Source organism: Sebastes fasciatus, chromosome 4 (genome assembly GCF_043250625.1).
Source record: "Sebastes fasciatus isolate fSebFas1 chromosome 4, fSebFas1.pri, whole genome shotgun sequence".
NCBI classification, from domain to species: Eukaryota; Metazoa; Chordata; class Actinopteri; order Perciformes; family Sebastidae; genus Sebastes; species Sebastes fasciatus.
Window position 1 is genome coordinate 33,290,242 of NC_133798.1, and position 21,000 is coordinate 33,311,241.

A 21,000-nucleotide genomic window follows, 5' to 3' on the forward strand; every position below is an offset into this window, starting at 1 on the left:
AAAATTGTACTTACGTAAAAGTACCTAAGTATTAGCATCGAAAATAGTACCAAAAGTAAAAGTACTCATTATGCATTAATGTGTAATGTGTACTCTAATTTCAATTACTTTATATACAGCTGGGTATTTTTTATCTATGATTTATTAGTTGATATACATTTTGTATTAATAATCTGAATCTGCAAAGTAATTAAAGTTGTCATATAAATTTAGTGGAGTAAAATGTATAAAGTAGCATAAAATGAAAAACACAGTCAATTAAAGTACAAGTACCTCAAAATAGTTCTTCGTTATTTATACTTCGACTCCACAACATTTAAATATAATTATTATATAAATATTGTAGTTTTCACTGCACTACATTTATTTTAAAGCTTTAGTTACTTTGCTGATTCAAATTATTAATACATAATCTAATCAAAAAATAGATTTTGAGTTGTTATTATGGATTAAACTACCCAGAAGTATATAAAGTAGTTAAAATGATATCCTCCTTTACCAGCTGCAAACACACAAATGCATCAGTTATTATAATCCAATACTATCATATATATATATATATACATAAATATATATATATAAATATATATATATATATATATTGTTCTGAAATGAGCCATTCTGCATAATTATTCTTTATATATTTATATTATATTATTATTAATATACAAAATTAAAGTTATTTTGGTTGTGTTTATGTTTGGCCATGAGTAAATAAGGTACATTAACTGATATTAGATGGGGAAAAAGAGTAAAACAACAACAGGGACGTTTTGTGCTTCCAAAGGAGGCAAAGTTGCGCTTCCCGCCTCTCATTATCCTTCCTACGCAGTTAAATGACTTTAACCTCTGAAACTTAAATTAGCTGCTTGATTAGCTTCATCAAGTGAGATTAAAATGGGGTATCTAAAACAAATAGATATTGAAAACTTCAAGTCATGGCGAGGAAACACAGTCATCGGTCCGTTCATGAGATTTAGTTGTATAATTGGCACAAACGGCTCCGGTAAGTGAACTTTTTACACTGCTAGCTAGCTAACGTTAGCTAGCTCTGTAGCTAGAAAGTTGCAATCAATTTAAACTGTAGACCGTTATTCTACAGTTTAAAATGAGATGACCGTTATTCTACAGTTTAAAATGAGATGACCGTTATTCTAGTTTAAAATGAGATGACCGTTATTCTACAGTTTAAAAAGAGATGACCGTTATTCTACAGTTTAAAAAGAGATGACCGTTACTCTACAGTTTAAAAAGAGATGACCGTTATTCTACAGTTTAAAAAGAGATGACCGTTATTCTATAGGTTTAAAATGAGACGACCGTTATTCTGCAGTTTAAAATGAGACAACTGTTATTCTAAAGTTTAAAATGAGACAACCGTTATTCTACAGTTCAAAATGAGACTACTGTTATTCTAAAGTTTAAAATGAGACAACCGTTATTCTAGTTTAAAATGAGACAACCGTTATTCTACAGTTCAAAATGAGACAACCGTTATTCTAGTTTAAAATGAGACGACCGTTATTCTAAAGTTTAAAATGAGACTACCGTTATTCTAGTTTAAAATGAGACGACCGTTATTCTACAGTTCAACAGGAGATGACCGTTATTCTACAGTTCAACAGGAGATGACCGTTATTCTACAGTTTAAAATGAGATGACCGTTATTCTACAGTTTAAAATGAGACTACTGTTATTCTACAGTGCCAGTTAACGTTAACTAGCTACAGAGCTAGTTAGCTAACGTTAACTAGCTCCAATAACTAACATTTATTTTAAAGCTTTAGTTACTTTGCTGATTCATATTATTAATACAAAAGTAATAATTAAAAAAATGATTTTGAGTTATTATTATGGATTAGCTACCCAGAAGTATATAGTATTAGCATCAAAAATAGCACCAAAAGTAAAAGTATTCATTATGCAGAATGGCTCATTTCAGAATAAAAAATATAATCACTGGATTATAATTAATTATGCATTAATGTGTAATGTGTACACTAATTTCAATTACTTTATATACAGCTGGGTATTTTTTATCTATGATTTATTAGTTGATTTACATTTTGTATTAATAATCTGAATCTGCAAAGTAATTAATGTCAAATAAATGTAGTGTAAAAGTAAAAGGTATGAAGTGGCATAAAATGAAAAACACAGTCAACTAAAGTACAAGTACCTCAAAATTGTACATAAGTTCTTGAGTAAACACGCTTAGTTATTTATACTTCGACTCCACTACATTTAAATATAATTATTATATAAATATTGTAGTTTTTACTGCACTACATTTATTTTAAAGCTTTAGTTACTTTGCTGATTCAAATTATTAATTCAAAATGTAATCAAAAAATAGATTTTGAGTTATTATTATGGATTAAACTACCCAGAAGTATATAAAGTAGTTAACGTTAACGTTTTTCTCTAGTTAGCTAACGTTAGCTATCGATGCTACTAGCATGTTAGCTTAGTTGAGTTAAGCTTAAACTAGTTAGCTAAAGTACAACAGCTGCTCTAGCTGACCAACTGGGCCCATTCTGGGATAAAGTTTTGTGTATCCATCATTTTAAGAACCATTTATAAATCACTGAATATAATGTTGGAATTAATTAAAAAAAAAAATAGAGCATCATTATTTTGTGTAAAACATATTTTTGAAGGAACTGTTAGCTAACAGTTAATGCTACTTAAATTTAAGCTAACGCTAGGTGAGTTTTGCAAACTAGCTGCTACCCAGCCAACATGGTTATGTGGGCCCCACATGGGTTATGCTGGGGGTACCTGGGTACCAAGTGGGTATGGGCTCAGAATGGGAAACACAAATGGCGCCCACTTGGATCAACTAAGTTGGTCCCTAATGGGCTCCACATGTGGGCTACCTGTGTGGGTCCTAGTTGAGTCACTACTGGGAAATTAGTGCATTGGGCCAACACAGAAACTGTGGACAAACCCACTTACAACCCATATTACAGCCCATGGAGTCCCCATGTAGAACCCACATAGAACTTAAAGCTGGGACCAAGATGGGTCTTGGGTATGTTGCCCAGTTGGGGCCCACATAACACCCATTGTAATCCTGCATGGAATCCATGTGGGCAATTGACATTGGGTCATTATGGAACCCGCGGACAATCCCATATAGGGCCCATTTTTCAGCCCATTTACTACCCACATGGGCCCCACATACAAATGTTGGCTGGGATAAAACCCATTGCTTCAGTTATTCAGTGACATACTGAAGATTTTTATATCACACTAGGCAAGTCCAATGTGATGGACGCCCTGAGCTTTGCCATGGGGGAGCGGGTTGCCTATCTCCGGGTGAAGCACCTCAAGGACCTGATATATGGAGCCCACATCGGGCAGCCGGTGGTCGACACTGCCCGCGTCGCCCTGCGGTACTGCGACGACGAGGACCAGGAGACTGTCTTCTGTCGGACCATCTTAGGTCAGTTTAATGAATTTAGCTGTACATTTTATTTATGGCTTTGTAGTTACCTGCTGAGGAAGCCTTTTGTTTTTCAATGGAGGACAGGCTAAGGGGCATACAGTTGTCTAGAAAAGCCTCTTAACGTTACATGTAACGTTAATATATTCATAATAATTAAATGACACAGGTATTTGCAGTAACTGTTAGTGGATTAAGTTTGGTGTTTTTTGGTTCACGAAGATGTTTGCAAGTCCTGGAGTCCTGTGAAGAATTTAAATATAAAAAATTATGTTATTTAGACTAAATTCAGTTCAATTGCTTTATTTTTTAAGTCTATTTCGCATTAAAAAAAAAGATCTTAAACTGTTGCAGAAGAAAGAAAAAAACACATTTTCCCAGGTAACCCTAGTAGTATCAAGTAGAAACAAGTACTGTAGTTTTTTATTTGCAAAGTTTCAACTTCTCAGTTGCTGTCATAACTGCCATTCATTGTAATTTTTAGAGAACTCTTCTGAGTATCGCATCAATGGTGTCCGTGTCTCTCTGGCCAAATACCTGGAGGAGTTGGAGAAGATCGGCGTTGTGACCAAAGCTAGAAACTGTGTGGTGTTCCAGGTAAACACTGTCATAAACATTGGTGTAGATACACATGAAAACATGCTGTAATGTAGAGTATCTGCAGAGATATTTGGGAGATAGTAAGATCAGATACTGTTTACAATATATACATGTATATACCCATTATATTCACGCTTTTCTGCCAAGACAATTTTCATGCTGTAGCTGAATGAATGTAAAGTGCTGTGATTCAATCAATAATGTAAAAAAATGCTTGATATGGGCACTAAAACATACAAATCGGTGTAGAGAGATGACAAGACAGGATACAGGACAGCACAACACATTATAATACTTTATTTAGGAGAATATACACGGCATTCTCCCTATTTGAAATTAAATTATGAAATTTATTAACCCAGTATCAATAGCATGCGATCCCAAACGCACTAATTTCTGCAACAGAGTTATGTAGGGACTTATTTTAAAAAACTGTGCAGTGCACCGTTGAACCTGGTAGTAATAACATCTACAAACATAGCTGTTACTCATTATGCTCCTGACCAGGGGGCAGTGGAGTCCATCGCACTGAAGGACCCAAAGGAGAGGACCAAGATGTTCGAGTGGATCAGTCAGTCAAGAGAGTATGCTGCAGAGTATGATGTGAAGAAAAAGGCCATGCTGAAGGCCAAAGAGGACACACAGTTCCACTTCAACAAGAAGAAATTTGCTTCTGCCGAGAGGAAACAGGTGTCCCAGGAAAAAATAGAGGTAAAGTCACACACCCAGCTACAGTGGCTTGTTCTCCACAATCCACAAAGTCACCACACACTTGCAGTTACTTTACCTGCCAGCTACTTTCATAACCACTCGCAGACAAATTAAGTGTCTGGCTGAGAGCAGATGGCTTGTATTAATTTTCCAATCTTGAGGACATAATGCTTCTACAGTATGGTCACTTATGCTGCTGTTGCTGCTCCCTGAATGAGGGGATTTAACTTTCTCCCTGAAAATACAAAAGCAACAAAAACAAAAAGGGCATCCACAAACATCAACACTCCCCATGGAATGACTTTTTTTAAAAGTTTAGCTTTTACTTGAGGTACTCACAAAACAAACTAGTTTGTCTGACCACGAATGAAGGTAAAATTGTCTCTAGCTGTTCTGACATGAGGTAAAAAAACAGCTTTCATATAGGGGGGTTATCGTTGGGGATAACGGCACACACTTTTGGACAATCTTTCCTCAGAGGCATTCATGTTGGACTTGCATGTACACACAAAAAGTGACATGTAGTTGTGGTTAAACCCTCCGTGAAGTGGATGTGATTGTCACATTGTCGGATTTGGAAGGTTATAAAATTTACTGGACTCAGCCCCTTCCTCGAGGGGGTTTCAGGCGCTGTTGGACCATCAGCCAAGCATTTTGGTTGATGCATACTAACACTTTAACTGCTCTCAGAATGGATTTTGAGCTCAATGAGCCAAGCTACACTTTCTGATGTTGGTGTACCTGCATTGTGATAAAATGCTGGGGAAGTTTGGACTGCACTCGAGGCACAGGTGGTCAAACTGTGATGCAATGTGAGTGTAAAGTAGCACATTATGATGGATATGAATTGATGTGCTGTATTTCTAAGGCTAGTACTGCAAAATAATGGTCATACGTAGCACATAATGCATATATAACACTTTATGAATTTGGGGAAAGAATGTTCTTGCCATATTTCAGGGGTCAACGCTAATGTTTTTTTTAACTTGCCAGGTTGGCAAAAGTTATACAAATTGTTTCATTTATTAGTTGTTATCAAATAACTCAAACTTGCGGCAAACTTTGAATACATAGTTGGAGTTTCGCCCACATCGTCTCTATTGCCACCCAACTAAACTCCTGTTTTCAGGATAACTGAAATGTTTGCTTGCACATAAGCCCATAAACTTTGATCAGTACTGTGCATGTGCAACCGTCAACAGAGATGAGAAGGAAGCGAGATGGCTCAAGTTTCAACTCTAATTTAATTATAGAGCACATTTAAAAACAACAAAAGTTGACCAAAGTGCTGTACATTGGTAAAACAGAAATACAATATATAAGAAGGTTCACTCCTTAGCTACTTCCATCATCATCATTAGTTTAATTCTTTTTTACCATTTGCCTGATCGGGCAAGTGAATACGATTTACTAGCCCGACCTGGCATTTTTATTGCCCCGTCAAGCCTTATTGTTGAGCCCACCTTATTGTGAGCTAAGGCCACAAATTCATAGTCTACCCAGTGCTGAGACCGCTACTCTGGAAAACCACCTGGTAATTTTTTGAAACTTTACTCTTTTGGTTTATTTGAACTTTCGTCCTCTAAAGATGCTTTATGCTGGCTTTCATTCTGGGGTGCGGCTCATGCTGTCTCTGTCTCTCTTACAGCAGAAAGAAGTTTATGGTGCCCTAAATTGCTGATGTATGTGTGCTCACAGGAATTGACTGTTTAGTATCAACTGGACTTTAGTTAAGTGGCCTTAGTTTCTCTTCAGCTTTCCTGTCCATCGATTAACTGGTTCCCCCACCTCCTACTTTTCCAGGCCCAGAAGTACCAGGTGCTGTTGGACGACCTCCACCAGAACCGCCTGCAGCTGAGTCTGGCTGAGCTCTACTCTAATGAGAAGGGCATCAACGCTGTCAGCAACAACCTGAGAGAGAAACAGCAGGCTGCGGCTGCTAAGAACAATAAAGTGGTGAACGCGGAGCAGACGGTCAAAACCGACAAGAAGGAACATGGACGACTCACCAGAGAGCAACAGCACATAGAGAAGGAGATCTGGTGTGTGTGTGTGTGTGTGTGTGTGAAATTTATAACAGTGGGGAACAACAGTATTAACCGTTACATAGCTAACAGATATATTTAATTTGTTTTGTTTCTCCATGTAGGGAAGTTTAAAAGGCAAGCCTCTGATGATAGCATCTGTTTAGCTCTAATGGGACTGGCATATAATATAAACACATTGATGGTAGGGGTGGGAAAAAAATCGATTCACCTATGTATTGCAATTATTTTTTTACGAATTTGAAATAAATTTTTTAATGCCAGAATCAATATATTTGCTTCATTTGAGTCTATGCGGAGGTAAAAGGAAGTTACTGCTTTTAATGTTGTAGTCTGATTAACGCGACGTCATATTCGTCCTGTGTCGTACAACCAAAACAAACCGGCAGCGAGCCAAAATGCCAAACAGCGGAGGGTCCGCGTGGATACGACCTGCACTCTCACATTTTTTAAACGTTACAGGTACAGTAAAGTATGGGAACACTTTGGGTTTGGTGGACAGGAAACGTTATCGTATTGCGGTAACGTGCAGTCAAGCCAGCCGTCACTGTCATCTCCGTGCCAACAATGCCAACAATATTGGTGGCCTATGCCATTAACTAGAATTATCTTCTCTCATTCTGTCACTCAGCGCCCAGGAGCAAATCCTGTCCCAGTGTCGGTCCCAGTACATCAAAGCCAAGGTAAACACCTCCCATCACATGACGAAGGCGGAGGAGATCCGTAATGCCCTGAGGAAGAGTAGGAAGCAGATGGCTGGTAAAGAGCAGGAGCTAGCAGACGGACAGCAGGAGATCTCTGAGCTGGAGAGGACCTGGAGGAACTATGAGAAGCAGGTCTTGGAGAAGGGAGCCTCCCTGGAGAGAGACATCGAGCTGGATGAGGATCAGGTGAGTCTGTGTCAAACAACAGCAACTCTTAACGTTAACTAGCTCTCCTCCTGCTGATTTCAACAGAGATTTGTTATTTGCAATGAAGCATTATCGGGAAAGTCACATTTTCTATGGTCTCCGTGACGCTGTTTGTCTCGAGTCCTGACGGTACCTGCGGTACTGTAGAAAAACAAGTATCATCACGTTTTCAGAATTTTTGGCATCAACTTGGTATCAAAGTATCAGTTCTCATGACATCCCTAGTGGCAAAATTGTACATGTCACTGGGTTGGTTATCCTATTCTTTTGTTAAGAACAGTTAACATCCACATTAACTAACTGTAGATACCTCAAACTCACAAGGGACAAAATACCTGACTTTGTCATAACACCATCAGTGTGTATTTGCATGTGTTTCTGCTACAGTTAGAGCGATACAAAGAGCTGAAGGAGCTGGCCCGAAAGCAGGGGGCTGTCCTCAGCCAGCAGGCAGAGAAAGTGCACTGGGAGGTGAGAGCAGACAACGAGAAGATGGCTTTCGACCAGCGCCGCAAGAAGGAAGTGGAGGTACTGTCAGTGGCACATTTGTGCTGCAACTACACATCTTTGAAGTTAATCCAATATTCACTCTCTTTTAGCTCCGTTTTTTTATCTCTACCAACTCCTGAGGGAAATATTTGGCTCTTTTTGCTGCTAAGTGCTTCACTGTGTTCACCAGCTAGTCGCTAACTTTGTCTGCGGTTTGGTGCTGAGCAGGGAGTGTAAAGTGGGTTTTTAGGGGTATCTCGCTGAAATCTGCTGCCTGCTGCGGCCGGAAATGACACAAGAGCAGTGAAAGTGAATCAAAAGTAAAATTTTAATTATAGCCGCTTTAAATTTGACCACTCTTTGAACATCGTCTGTTGTAGGTTGGCATCAGGAACCACCAGACTCAGCTGGAAGATTTGACACGCAGAACAGAGAAGCTAGAGGAGTACACCAAGTCCTGCGAGTACGTCATGTGGCTGTACAATGTAATGCCTGTCTGTTCCTGACTGTCAGGGAGGTGTTGATTGAACTCAATGGTTATTTATCAGTGAAAAATGATATACTGTACTTTCTGAAATAAGGAGGTTTCATCACATAAGGAAATTGAGCATTCTTTATAGAGTTACTGCATGTTTCAGGTCGTCCCTTGAAGAGTACCGTCAGCGGGAGGAGAGCCTCAGTGCAGAGCTGCAGCGGGGCCGCCAGCGCAGCGAGGAGGTCAACCAGGAGCTGGGCCAGGTGCTGGAGGAGCTGGGGAACGCCCATCTGGACAGCCAGGAGAGCAGAAGCCAGCTGAAGCGCAAAGAGCTGCTGGATAGGCTCCGCAGACTCTACCCTGAAGCTGTGGTAAGAGACCGAAGGGGCAAAATGAGTAGGGATAAGTGAGGAGGGATCTGCAGTGAGAGGCAGGAGATGGAAGGACTTAATTGTCTTGGAAAAACAAAAAGCACTATGTCTCTACCGAAATGGCCTGCGTTGAATATAAAGTGAGAGAAGGACACAAATGGAAGTTAATTTAATCCAGCACACAGATTTTGAGTGCAATCTCTAACTTTTTCATGTCAAGGATCCAAAATCGGTGTACAATAGACCACAGACCATGGATGTATTACAGGTTGTGTCCTGTGCTTTTGCCCTGCGTGTTAGTAAATAGCCTACAACTACGATAAATTCTGTTTATGATGTGCTACTAACACTACTAGCTACTGGCCGATAGCCGGTTGTTTGGGATCAGAGATGTTAGTACATCTACCACGGTACAGGCTTACAGCATACAGCCCATGGGTGTATTATAAGATAATAAAAGTGATGAATTACAGCCAATATATCCACCATTACATCCACTATTATTCCTGTGGGTCTGCTGCACGTTTATTATGGTGAGGAAAATGTTGGCTAGTAATTATTAATTAAAATAATGATGGCTATTTTGCTTGAGTTTATATGATAATGGCATGTAACAGAGTTTATGTATTCTTATATTGCTAAAAAAGCTAAGAGAGCTTGTGAAACATAGAGGCCTAGCTTGCTTCAGCGTTCCTATTGGCGGTGCGAATGCAAACAGAAAAAAAGCCTTTGAATGTATGTAGTTCTCGGGGGAGCGTTCCTCTCGGGGAGTCCTATTAGCTGGAAGTTCCTGCTCCCAGCAGCAGGATCAGCACCGTGGAGAGCGCCACGGTGCACAGCCCTGACAGTAACATCAGTCAACTCCTTGATTTCAAACACCCCCCCATGCTCAATCCAGTTTCCTGGAAGATGATAATATATAGTCCCTATAAATCAAAAGACATTTTTGTCCCTCAAGCATCATTAAAATATACAATAGCTATAAACCACTTTAGTACATGATCATTCATCATTTAGATCTTAATCATTTCAAGTCCCATGTCTGTCTTCATTCTTACAGAGGGCTATTTTTTGTGCCACTCATAATGTCTGGCTGCAACTTTAGAGAGCGATTAGTTATATTTCAGATAATTATTTTTAATTATCAGCCATTACTCACTAATTTTGAAGTTCAGAAAGCCTTTCACTCTATCTGTGGAAACTATTCCGAAACCATTTCTTTTCTTTACTTATCATTCCTGTCCCAGTTTGGCCGTCTGTCTGACTTGTGCAGCCCCATCCATAAGAAGTACCAACTGGCTGTCATCAAGGTGTTTGGCCGCTACATGAACGCCATCGTAGTGTCCACAGAGAAAGTGGCCCGTGACTGTATCAGTTTCATCAAGGAGGAACGAGCCGAGCGTGAGACCTTCCTGCCCATTGACTACTTGGATGTAAGTACTTTGTTTTTGGATGGTTGAAAATGTGAGATAGTAAAGGGGGTGAAGTGTCTTTCAGTGTGCAGAAGCATTTCTTTGCCAATCATAGTAGCACACACACATGGCATATGTAGTGTCAATGATAACCATCACTACTGTGTGCCCAGGTGAGTCCTCTGAGTGAGCGGCTGAGGGAGGTGCCCGGTGCCAAGATGGTGACCGATATTGTACAGGTTAACGCTGCCACAAGTGCCGCCCAGCTGAGGAAAGTGGTGCAGTTTGTCTGTGGCAACGCTTTGGTGTGTGAGACCATCAAAGAAGCAAGGAGTGTGGCCTTTGACGGAGCAACTCGCATTAAGGTAAGCTTTTTTTATTAAAACTAGACCATGGGAAAAAGTTAAATCATACACTCTAGGGACTTTTAGATCGGGAAATATCTAAATTAACACAGAAAAAATGTCTGATTTTCATCATGTATGTAGTCAGAGATGTCCTGAAGTCAAATCTATCATTGTCAGGAATTATTCATTAATTTTTTTTCCAGCAACCCAAAAATCAAAGAATAGACATTTCCCTCACAAATTAGTGGATTTTCTTTTTAATTAATAAGGGACATGTAATGTTTTATACTTCTGGTGAATATAATCCAATCAATCTTATATCTATATATGTATTTTGTATAAACAGTTCCCTTTGTTAACACCTAATTTTGAAAACCAGATGTAGTTGCACGTGTATATTTCAAACGAAGTCCATCGCTAGCTCTCCCGTCAGCTCCGTTCTCTTTATACATCCATGGTCAGCTCCATCGGGGCTGTTTGAATGCATTTAACATAAATGTCAGTATATGGGTGTTCTACAGTTGTAGCGTCGGCCGATTTGACCACGGAGATGAGAGTGACAGCTGGCCGCAATACCGTAATACGATAATGTTTCCATGACAGAGTTAGCATGCAGCTTTAGTCATGATGTCTAGCTCTGCTTTTCCTGGCAATGTGTGAAACCCAAAGTGTTTCCATACTTTACTGTATGTGTAGTGTTTACCACTTTGGATTTAATATGGGAGGCTTCAGGTCGTATCCATGTGGACCCTTCACCGTTTTCTACTTTCTCATTTTGGATGGCTGCGGCTATGGTTTAGACAGATACGGAGCGGATAGGATGTCAGGTTACTCAGACAGAGCTTTTTTTTCCACCCCTAGTAAGTAATAATGTCACTTGGAAGAGACAACATTATAAATCTTCTAAAATCCAAACAGGCCAATCCAATATTATCACCTGCAGCCCCGAAGTTGCTTACTGACTGACATGTTGGCCTTTCCTGCCAGCAGACATGTAATCAGATGTGTTTTTCTGTAGACGGTATCTCTGGACGGGACGTTGTTTACAAAGGCAGGCGTGATCTCTGGAGGCTCCAGTGACCTGCGGACCAAAGCTCGCTGCTGGGACGAGAAGGACATGATGCGGCTGAAGGAACGCAAGCACCAGCTGACAGCAGAGATACGCGTGAGTCAACACACACAAAATGTCAAATATTTAGGAAAATCTTACCATGTAAACTTCAGGGCCTTTAAAGTCTTGAATTTCCTGGCCTGTCTACACATAACTCAAAAATTGCTTCACTGGTTTTGTTGTTTGTGTTGTTGTCATAAATTATGTCCTGTCATATGCACACTGTGCATTAATTGCTGAATTATTTTGTCAAGAACGAGACACACAAATGGGCTGAAATTGCTTTTTAAGAGTGCATAATTTATTCGCAATTAACTTTCACTTTATGTTTTGGTCCTGTGACAGGATTTGATGAGGCTGAGGCGGAAGGACTCAGACCTGAAACAGATCATTGCTCAGGCTCAGGGCGCTCAGACCCGCCTCAAATACTCCAAAACTGAGCTGGAAAACCTTCGGAAGAAAAACATCCCTAAATGTCAAGCGGTAGGGACCCAGAACTGTGATTTTCTGAAATGTAATATCATAATTGAGGCCGTGTTCTTTGACATGGCTCAACTGTATGTGTGCATGTAAATCTGAGCCCCTGGCGTATCATTATCATTATTGAAATCCCAAAGTATATGAGATTTACAAGGATATATTGTGTCATGGCGACACAGGAAGCAGAGATGAATTTAAAGTACTTACTCATTTGTCATCTCCTGTTGATTGTTTTCAGGAGATTTCTCGTATGGAGAGTGAGTTGGCAAACCTGGACTCTCAGATCCAGATGCAGCTGGAAGATGTGGAGGTGAAGGATGCAAAGATGAGGAAGATCAGAGACCAGATCGACCAGGTGCTGCTGTCTCCACACTTCTGTCTGTGTGTCTTGGGTTTCTCCAGCCTGAACTGATTCTCTCATTTTCAGGAGGTGTTTGTTTTTTCCTGCTGTTGTTCCTAATTCAGTCGTTCTCAGGCAGGTCGTCTAACGGGAGGCTTTGACACACATCTAGTGGCTCTTCTTTTTGTTTTTGTGTTTGAGAGTTTGTACCCAGTTGATTGGTGAAATAAGTTATTATCATTACATTTAAAGACTCGATAGTCTAACAATGGCATAGCCGTCAGTGCTGGGGAAAAAAAAGTTTAAAATTAAAATCAATAAATTTTAAATCTAAATAAAACTGACTTGACTAAACAGTGTATATGCTCTTGTGTATTTAGATGGAGGACTTGGTGTTTTCTGACTTCTGTGCTGAGATCGGTGTGGGCAGCATCAGAGAGTACGAGCAGGAGCACCTGAAACAGAAGACAGAGCTTGAGAGGAAGCGGTACGACAAACCACACAGTAGTATCTTCAGTACCGTACTGTATGTGCTGAACTTAACCAGCCAAATCTGTGGTGGTGAATATTAGGGATGGGTCATGATTTTCTATTTTTTTTAATAGTAAATAAATTATAAAAAATCGACTCGTAAGCGAATTACATGGAGAATAGCTTTCCAGTATTATGATTTTAAGTGAGGAAATCTGTATGATTTTAGAACAGTAAGAAAAAAACATTTTAAATGTTTTTTTATACAATCACGGTGTGATTCTAATGACTAACTAACAGTCGCAAAAATAAAAGATTAACTATTTTTTAGGTTTCCAACAACATCTGATCACGTTGCATTTGTGATAAAAAAATATTGTAACGGTCTCCAAGAGATCCAGTTTTTATTTTATAAAATTCCTTCTTTGTCTTCCTTTATTGGTTTAACTTCTTAAAGGATCTTTATTATTAAGTGTTTTATTATAATGCAATTATACCTTTAGCTACACAGTATCGCAAAACATAATATCGCGATACCTCTACTTGATATGTCTCTCCTTCCAGGCTGGAGTTTGAGACTCAGTGCACTCGCTTGAATGCAACGCTGGAGTACGAAGAAGGACAACTGGAGCAGCAGAAGAAGAAGCTCCACCAAATGCAGGACACCTTCGACAAGGAGGAGAGAACCGTGGCCGAGCAGAGGAAGGTGGTCATCTCAGACATTCATCCTGTGTTATGTCCCCTGTAATATGTTATCCAGAATGATGATGGTTCAGTTAATAACGAACATGGTTAATATTAATTGCCCACCTCCTCCTGGAATATCGATTTCCTCCAAATTAGATTTAAGAATAAGTCTGTATTTAGGGCTATGTCTGGACACACTGTGGATGATGTGAAATTAAACATTTCAGCAGACTTTTTCAGTCTGATGTTTCCACTCTCCTCACCAGGATGAGGAGAAGATGCTGACGGAGGTGGAGGAGGGTCAGAGCAAACTGCTGGAGCTGAAGAACCAGCTGCTGTCTAAGAAGAGCCAGGTGGCTGCTGCCAAAGTTGAGCTGGACCAGAAAACCCAGAGCCTCAAAGAGATCAACAGGTAATAATACTAATTATAACTATACTAATACTACTAACTGTGCTGTTGTGCTATTATTACTGCTGCTATTTGCTGCTGTTTCAGTGTTTCCCTGTACAAACGTCTAGGAAAGGTCGCAAAAAAAGGGGACCCCAACACCATAAATAAAACATTAAAAATTGCCATTACTGCTAATTAATTTACAGATCTCTTAAAACGCAGATTAACACTAGATAACTAAAACTATGATCCAAGGTTGTTTTCGTCTGTAGTATTTGTAAAATCATTAGTTAAACTGAATTAATATGAAAAATTATGATCTGTTATGACATTTTGAGGATCTTGAGGTCACAAGGAAACATCATTTCTATAGGATCTTGCCTCTGCAATGTGAAAATGCTAATATTCTGTCTATATGCCTTCTTTCCGGCGACAGCCGTGGCCAAAGGCATTATGTTTTCAGGTCTCCTGGAGGGAATTTCACTACATCTGGCACAAACATCCACTTGGACTCGAGGATGAACTGATTAGATTTTGATGGTCAAAGGTCAAACTAGGGATGTGACAAGTACCGATACTGAGGTACCAAGTCGATGCCAAAATTTTGAAAACGTGATGGTACTCGTTTTTCTACAGTACCGCAGGTACCACAGGTACCGAGATCAGGGATCAGACGGTGGGCAGCACAGTCCTGCTTGGCTAAATAACGGAGCTAACAGCTAATGTACGGAGGTTGCTTTGAGTTACTGTACATTATGATTCGTTGAAACTCTATTCAGTAAAAATTAGTATTGGGCGAAGGTAAATTATAACGCTATCATGATGTGTTCAAAATATAATCTAGTAAAATGTAGTTTTTGGCGAGAAACTTGAGGCAGATCATCAGGGATTAATAATAACTTTGTAAAAAACAGTTAAAAACAACGGTTATAAAGTAGTGCATGTTGAAGTACATGGGATTTTTTTAGGAGTTTTGTTTTTGTTTTTTTACCATGGTATTGAATCGTGGAATTTCACTGGTATTGGTATCGACTACTAAATTCCTAGTATCGTGACATCCCAAGTTCAAAGGTCACTCTGAGCTCACAAGTTATAACTCAAGAATTCTGATGCTAATTATGACAATTTTACAGAAATGTCTAACAAGATAAAATAATGAAGTGATGACATTTTGGACAGACATGGATGTAAACTGAACTTGACTGGTTGGCGGAGGCATACAACCGCAAGACTGTAATTCTAGTTTAAGAATGTCTAGATTTCTTTTGACCAAAATGATCAAATCCTACAGGAAGACACAGTTTGGGTGAGCACTTTTTTTTCTGTCTCTCTTTCTGTCAGAGAGTTGGTGAAGCTTCAGCGAGAGGTGATGTGTGCAGAGACGGCCTTGGAGCAGAAACGCTTGGCCAGACACAACTTGCTTCTGGCCTGCAAGATCCAGAGTCTGCCCCTCACTTTGCTGTCAGGGAGCCTGGATGAAATCAGTGAGGTGCAGGTAAGACACAGAGAACTGACTGTTCTTTGACTATTCTGAATTACCATTTCAACACCACAACAATTTTGGAAAAGTACTGGATATTGATTTAAACTGTAGAAACCCTCACATTACAGTTATGAAGACTGAGAAACCCTGCTGATTTTTAAGAAACTAAAGAAGTAATGAAACGACTTGTCTTACCTGATGACTGAATCTTCTCTTCTGTGCAGCTGGACACAGAATCTGAAGGCACTTCAACCAGCATGCACATCTATGAGAGGGAGGCACAAGTAGTTATCGACTACTCTGGCCTGGACGCAAAAATCAGGGCGAGACATCAAGCCTTATCATTGTCCTAATTTCCTCTTAGTGCCGTTTATTCCTGCAGAAATGCATCTACTATAACATGCATTGAATTTGTGTACAGAGGCTGCAGGCGGAGGAGGAGGTGGAGGCCTTCTTGGAGAGGCTGAAGGAGTCGATCTCCTCCACAGAGGGAGTGCTGCAACGCACCACAACCCCAAACCTGAAAGCTCTGGCAAAGATGAGGGAGGTGAAGGACAAGTTACAGGGAGTGACAGACGGTATGTTGTTGTTCAATGCATCTATGAATGAATGTTTATATATTAACATCTTATTTACAAGATTTACATGTTCTGTTATTAATAAATGTGTCAGAGTATGGGTTTAGTTCTTTTCTCAACGGTCAGCTATCTTCAATGTTTCTACCTGAGTTGTAATACGATAATCAAAGTACTACGACTGCTGAGTCAACTTTGTTTCCTGTCTCTCATTCAGCGTTTGATGCCAGCACCAAAGTAGCCAAATCATGCAGTCGGGAGTTTGAGAAAGTCAAAGACCAACGCTTGAACCTCTTCATCCAGTGCTTTGAACATGTGTGTGTCGTTATCGATCAGATCTATAAAAGAATGTGCAGGAACAACAGCGCCCAGGTGAAGAAACAAAACTCTCAACCACTGAAACACAATCTCAAGTTTCTCTGTTTTTATTGTGTTTATCTGCATTTGAGTCGTTTATCTTCCCTCCCCCACAGTCATGTTTGTAAAAAAAGTACTCTTAACATTCGTTTTACTTGACTATACTTGACAGACTTAAAGGGTAACTTTGGTATTTTTCAACCTCGATCCTATTTTCCAGTATTGAGGGAGAGCGCTGTAGACGGCTGCTGCTCACAGACTGCAATATGATGCTATCGGGACAAGCTGGCATCGTCATTTATGTCCACTAAAAGTGCTTTGTTTTGCCATGACAGGCTCTGATTGTTATTATAAGTGTCTGACATTACGGAAAGAGTCTCACTCAAGGAGAAGTCTTGTTCTGAATACTGGCGAAGTGACGTATTACTGGAAGACCATGGTGGAATAGTGGAATACATCCATGGTGGAAAAGCGAGCGCCAGTTGGGCAGTTTGTTGTGTTTGAGTACAGAAAGCGTAGCTTAATGTTATCAAAAAGATTTTCAATGTCAAAGCTGAATATTTAGATGATTTCCACAATGTAGATGAGGCTTTTGAATCCGATGGCCATCCGTATTTATTTGAACCAGAGTATACGGATATTCAGATTTCACAACGAGACTTCTCCTTGAGCGGGACGTGGACACAAAAACAAACAGACCGGATCAAGAGAAAGGTAAGAAAAACGTTTTATTTCTCTGTAGGGTCCTATCCATGATCTTTGTCAGACACTTATAATAACAATCTGAGCCTGTCAGTGGCAAAAACAAGCACTTTTAGTGGACGTAACGTCACATTGACACTGCTCACTTGACCTCGCAGCTTGTTTCACGGCTGCCGGTTACAGCGTCAATACTGGAACAATTTCAAAAAACGTTCCCATTATTCACCTAGACACAAAAACATGGGGAAATAGGGTCCAGGTTGAAAAATATTGAAGTAACCCTTTAAACATAACCAACCAGTAGGGTTTGTGTGCACTTCAAATGTGATTTACTGTACATTGAACTGTTTAAAAGTGTATATATACATCTACACTAAAAGTGCCCAACACACAGTGTGGCTTAAATGACAAGATCCTGCTGTGTGTGCTCCAGGCCATTCTGAGTGCAGAGAATCCAGACGAGCCGTACCTCGGCGGCATCAACTACAACTGCGTAGCGCCGGGGAAACGCTTCATGTCCATGGAGAATCTGTCTGGTGGAGAGAAGGTCATCGCTGCCCTCGCCCTGGTGTTTGCCATCCACAGGTAACGCTGGGCTTGCAATGAAAACAGACTAGATTACATTACAATACAACAGTTTAAAATAGGGGAAACTGGTGTAAAAGTAGAGGTTAGACAATAAGATAAATCACTCAAGATACTAAAAGCACCAGATAACAAGTAGAATAAACAGAAGAGTAAGTATTTAATGACAGATTGACATACCACCATCCTATTTCCCCAAAATCATTTAACACAATCTGTGTTTGCTAGATATTAATTTAGCTGTACAGATGGATAATTATCCCCCCACAGCTATAAAAACAAAAATAAAAACGGAATTAGCACAGCTGCTGACAAACCATGAAATAGCTTTCAGAAACTACATTTCTTCATAGAGAAAAAGACCCTGTAGACCTGGGCTACTTACTGTGTAATGACTTTTTAAACTGATGAATGGACTAATAAGGGAAAGGTTATGTGATCTGGAGAGCCTGTTGATCCTCCTCTTTCATATTATTAACTTCATGCAAAGATCTCTCCTCTAAAGAGACACTTGACACCTCCCTGAATCCATCATCGCTGCTTCTTTTTTATTATATTTTGTACTGAAACGTTTGTTCCTTTGTAAATTAAATACTTCATCACCTCGTCTGATACTTCTTTCCTTCTGAAGCACTTTCCCCACATTATCTAATACTTGTTGCATCAGACATTTGACCCACATCGCTGGTTCACTGTGTCTTCTGTTTGGCACACTGGTGTCATGTCTCTCAGCTTCCGCCCAGCTCCCTTCTTCATCTTGGACGAGGTGGATGCAGCGCTGGACAACACTAACATTGGCAAGGTACGATTCCAGCTGCATCCAGGGCTCACAATGAATTAGGGCTGTACCGAATGATGTCTTTTTTATTTTTTTTTTATTCAAAGCTTCTATTCATTGAGGTTTTACAATGAAGCTTCAAATATTTGTCTTCATATTTTATGATTTCATTGCCCTAACAAAAAAAAAAGTCTTGAACAAATTCCTCAATTTATAAAAAGTTATTCATTGGATTAAATGAGTTAGTCTTTTTTTATTTTTATAAAGGCAGGGTGGGCGATCTTGAGGAACTGCCAAGAGTACACTAGTAATTATTACGTTTTTTTGTTTTTTTTTATATATGGTTTGAGTGTATTGAACTGTGCACTATTATCTTATTTATATGAATTATATCTGCATACCTTGTGGGTGTTTTGTTTGTATCCAGGTGACCAGTTTCATCAGAGAGGAGTCCAGGGAGAACATGCAAATCATTGTCATCTCCCTGAAAGAGGAGTTTTTCTCCAAGGCCGACGCTTTGCTGGGAGTCTACTCAGATGTAACAAACTTTAATAAATAACATGTTGAAGAAGAACTCTTTAATTTGTCTTGACAATGCAGTTACTACGGTATTCTTTTCTTTACAGTTCACTCATGCAGAAAGCATGTACAGCAGCACTTTGACCCTGGACCTGCGACCCTACCCTCTGCTTGAAGAGGACAACGGGAAACAGGCGGACACGGAGAAGACTTGAGTAGCCTGGAAAGACCTGCATCAAGCCCCTCGTATTTATGTCTCTTGTATTTTTGTTCTTGGAGCATATCAGTTGTTCTCAGTGTTTTCGCCTTTTGACTTGATGTACAGGAAAAGTACTTATCTTAAACACAAAATGGTGATTTCTATGTTCAATTTTAGGCTGTTTTACTAAATAGATTTTACTTAAAAAGAAGTTTATGAGCTTGTTCTGTGTTTATATCTACCTATATATGCGTGTTTTATCAATAACCAGTCCAACAAAGACAGCAGTGTTACTCCTACAAATCGTTAGAAGGCAAATACAACAGCCTTAAAAGAGAACTCTGTTCATGTTTCTAAAATGTTGATGTTGTTTATGTCTATGTTAATTATACAGTTGGTATATTACTTGTTTTTATACTTGTTAATTTTAAAAGAGTTTTGTATAACAGTTCTGCTTTTAAGCGTGACTTTTGTGCTGTTCATTAAATCTACAGAGTTAAAGATGTATTTGCATATCTGTTGTTTGTATTATGTGGAGGTCTGAATTGGCCACACAGGGGCACAATTGCACTACAAAGTGCTGGAAGAAGTATTGAGATATTTTACTACAGTAAAAGTAGCACTACCACAATTTAAATAAAATACCCTGTTAGAAATAAAACACTATGGATAGTGATGATACTTACATAAAGAAAAGTGAGTATTTAAACTATGAAATACTATTGCTACGACAGAGTATTAGGGCCACATTGAGGGGAAAAAAATATCTGAGAGTAAAGTCATAACTTTACGAGAAAAATAGTCGTAATATTACGAGAATAAAGTCAATTTTACGAGAAAAAAAGTAATTTCCTCCTCCGCAAGTGAGGCAATTTCCTCCAGGTCTGTGTGGTTCTTTCTTCTGACTTTCTTCTCATAATATTGCGACCCTTTTCTCGTAAACTTATGACGTTATTCTCATAATACAACTTTTTTTTCTCTTAAACTTATGACGTTATTCTCATAATACAACTTTTTTTTCTCTTAAACTTATGACGTTATTCTCATAGTATTACGATTTTTTTTCCCGTAAACTTGTGACTTAATTTTCATAATGTTACGATTTGTTATCTTTCACTTTTTCCCCTCAATGTGGCCCTAATACTCCGTCGTATATTACTGTACTTGATGTTTGGTGTTACAGGGTTAGGATGGGAATACTTCCTCCTCCACTGACAATAATTGGGGGTGTGGGGGGGATATTAGAGGTTTACAGTTGACTTGTCTGCTGTGTCTTGTTTATTTATTTCATTTCATTTCCAAATTTATTGTAGAATACAAAAAAATAAAATAAAAAATAATGATCATGCCAACAAGTGGACAGTCAGAAACAAGTAGTATTCACATACAATGAAAAGTAAAAAAATAAATTGTCAACATTTGATGCCTTGATTTACATATTCGAAAAGGAGTGAGAAGAAGTTTTAACTTATTTAATCCCACCCCTTCTCCATAAGTCAATTATTAATTATTA

The 21,000-nt window shown here is 39.2% G+C and overlaps 1 protein-coding gene across 1 annotated transcript; it reads left to right on the plus strand.

Annotated features, from left to right (window-relative positions):
• Positions 1 to 759: 759 nt before the first annotated feature.
• Positions 760 to 19,992, plus strand: smc1b (structural maintenance of chromosomes 1B). The gene is made up of 25 exons (XM_074633731.1): positions 760 to 1,006; positions 3,260 to 3,448; positions 3,933 to 4,045; positions 4,556 to 4,759; positions 6,563 to 6,801; positions 7,436 to 7,694; positions 8,103 to 8,243; positions 8,585 to 8,667; positions 8,843 to 9,050; positions 10,298 to 10,483; positions 10,636 to 10,827; positions 11,828 to 11,974; positions 12,266 to 12,403; positions 12,639 to 12,755; positions 13,121 to 13,227; positions 13,776 to 13,917; positions 14,165 to 14,310; positions 15,631 to 15,784; positions 15,997 to 16,095; positions 16,194 to 16,350; positions 16,565 to 16,719; positions 17,840 to 17,991; positions 18,724 to 18,793; positions 19,197 to 19,307; positions 19,396 to 19,992. Exons 1-25 carry the CDS (start codon positions 898 to 900, stop codon positions 19,501 to 19,503), a joined length of 3,726 nt encoding a protein of 1,241 aa, XP_074489832.1. The 5' UTR covers positions 760 to 897; the 3' UTR covers positions 19,504 to 19,992.
• Positions 19,993 to 21,000: the final 1,008 nt, after the last annotated feature.

What these genes read in the sequence shown, in the direction of transcription:
- smc1b (XM_074633731.1), top strand. Translation starts at nt 898, where the DNA reads ATGGGGTATCTAAAACAAATAGATATTGAAAACTTCAAGTCATGGCGA. An exon ending in GAAACTGTGTGGTGTTCCAG is followed by an intron (nt 4,046 to 4,555) that starts GTAAACACTGTC and finishes GCTCCTGACCAG; the next exon opens with GGGGCAGTGGAGTCCATCGC. An exon ending in TGCCCATTGACTACTTGGAT is followed by an intron (nt 10,484 to 10,635) that starts GTAAGTACTTTG and finishes CTGTGTGCCCAG; the next exon opens with GTGAGTCCTCTGAGTGAGCG.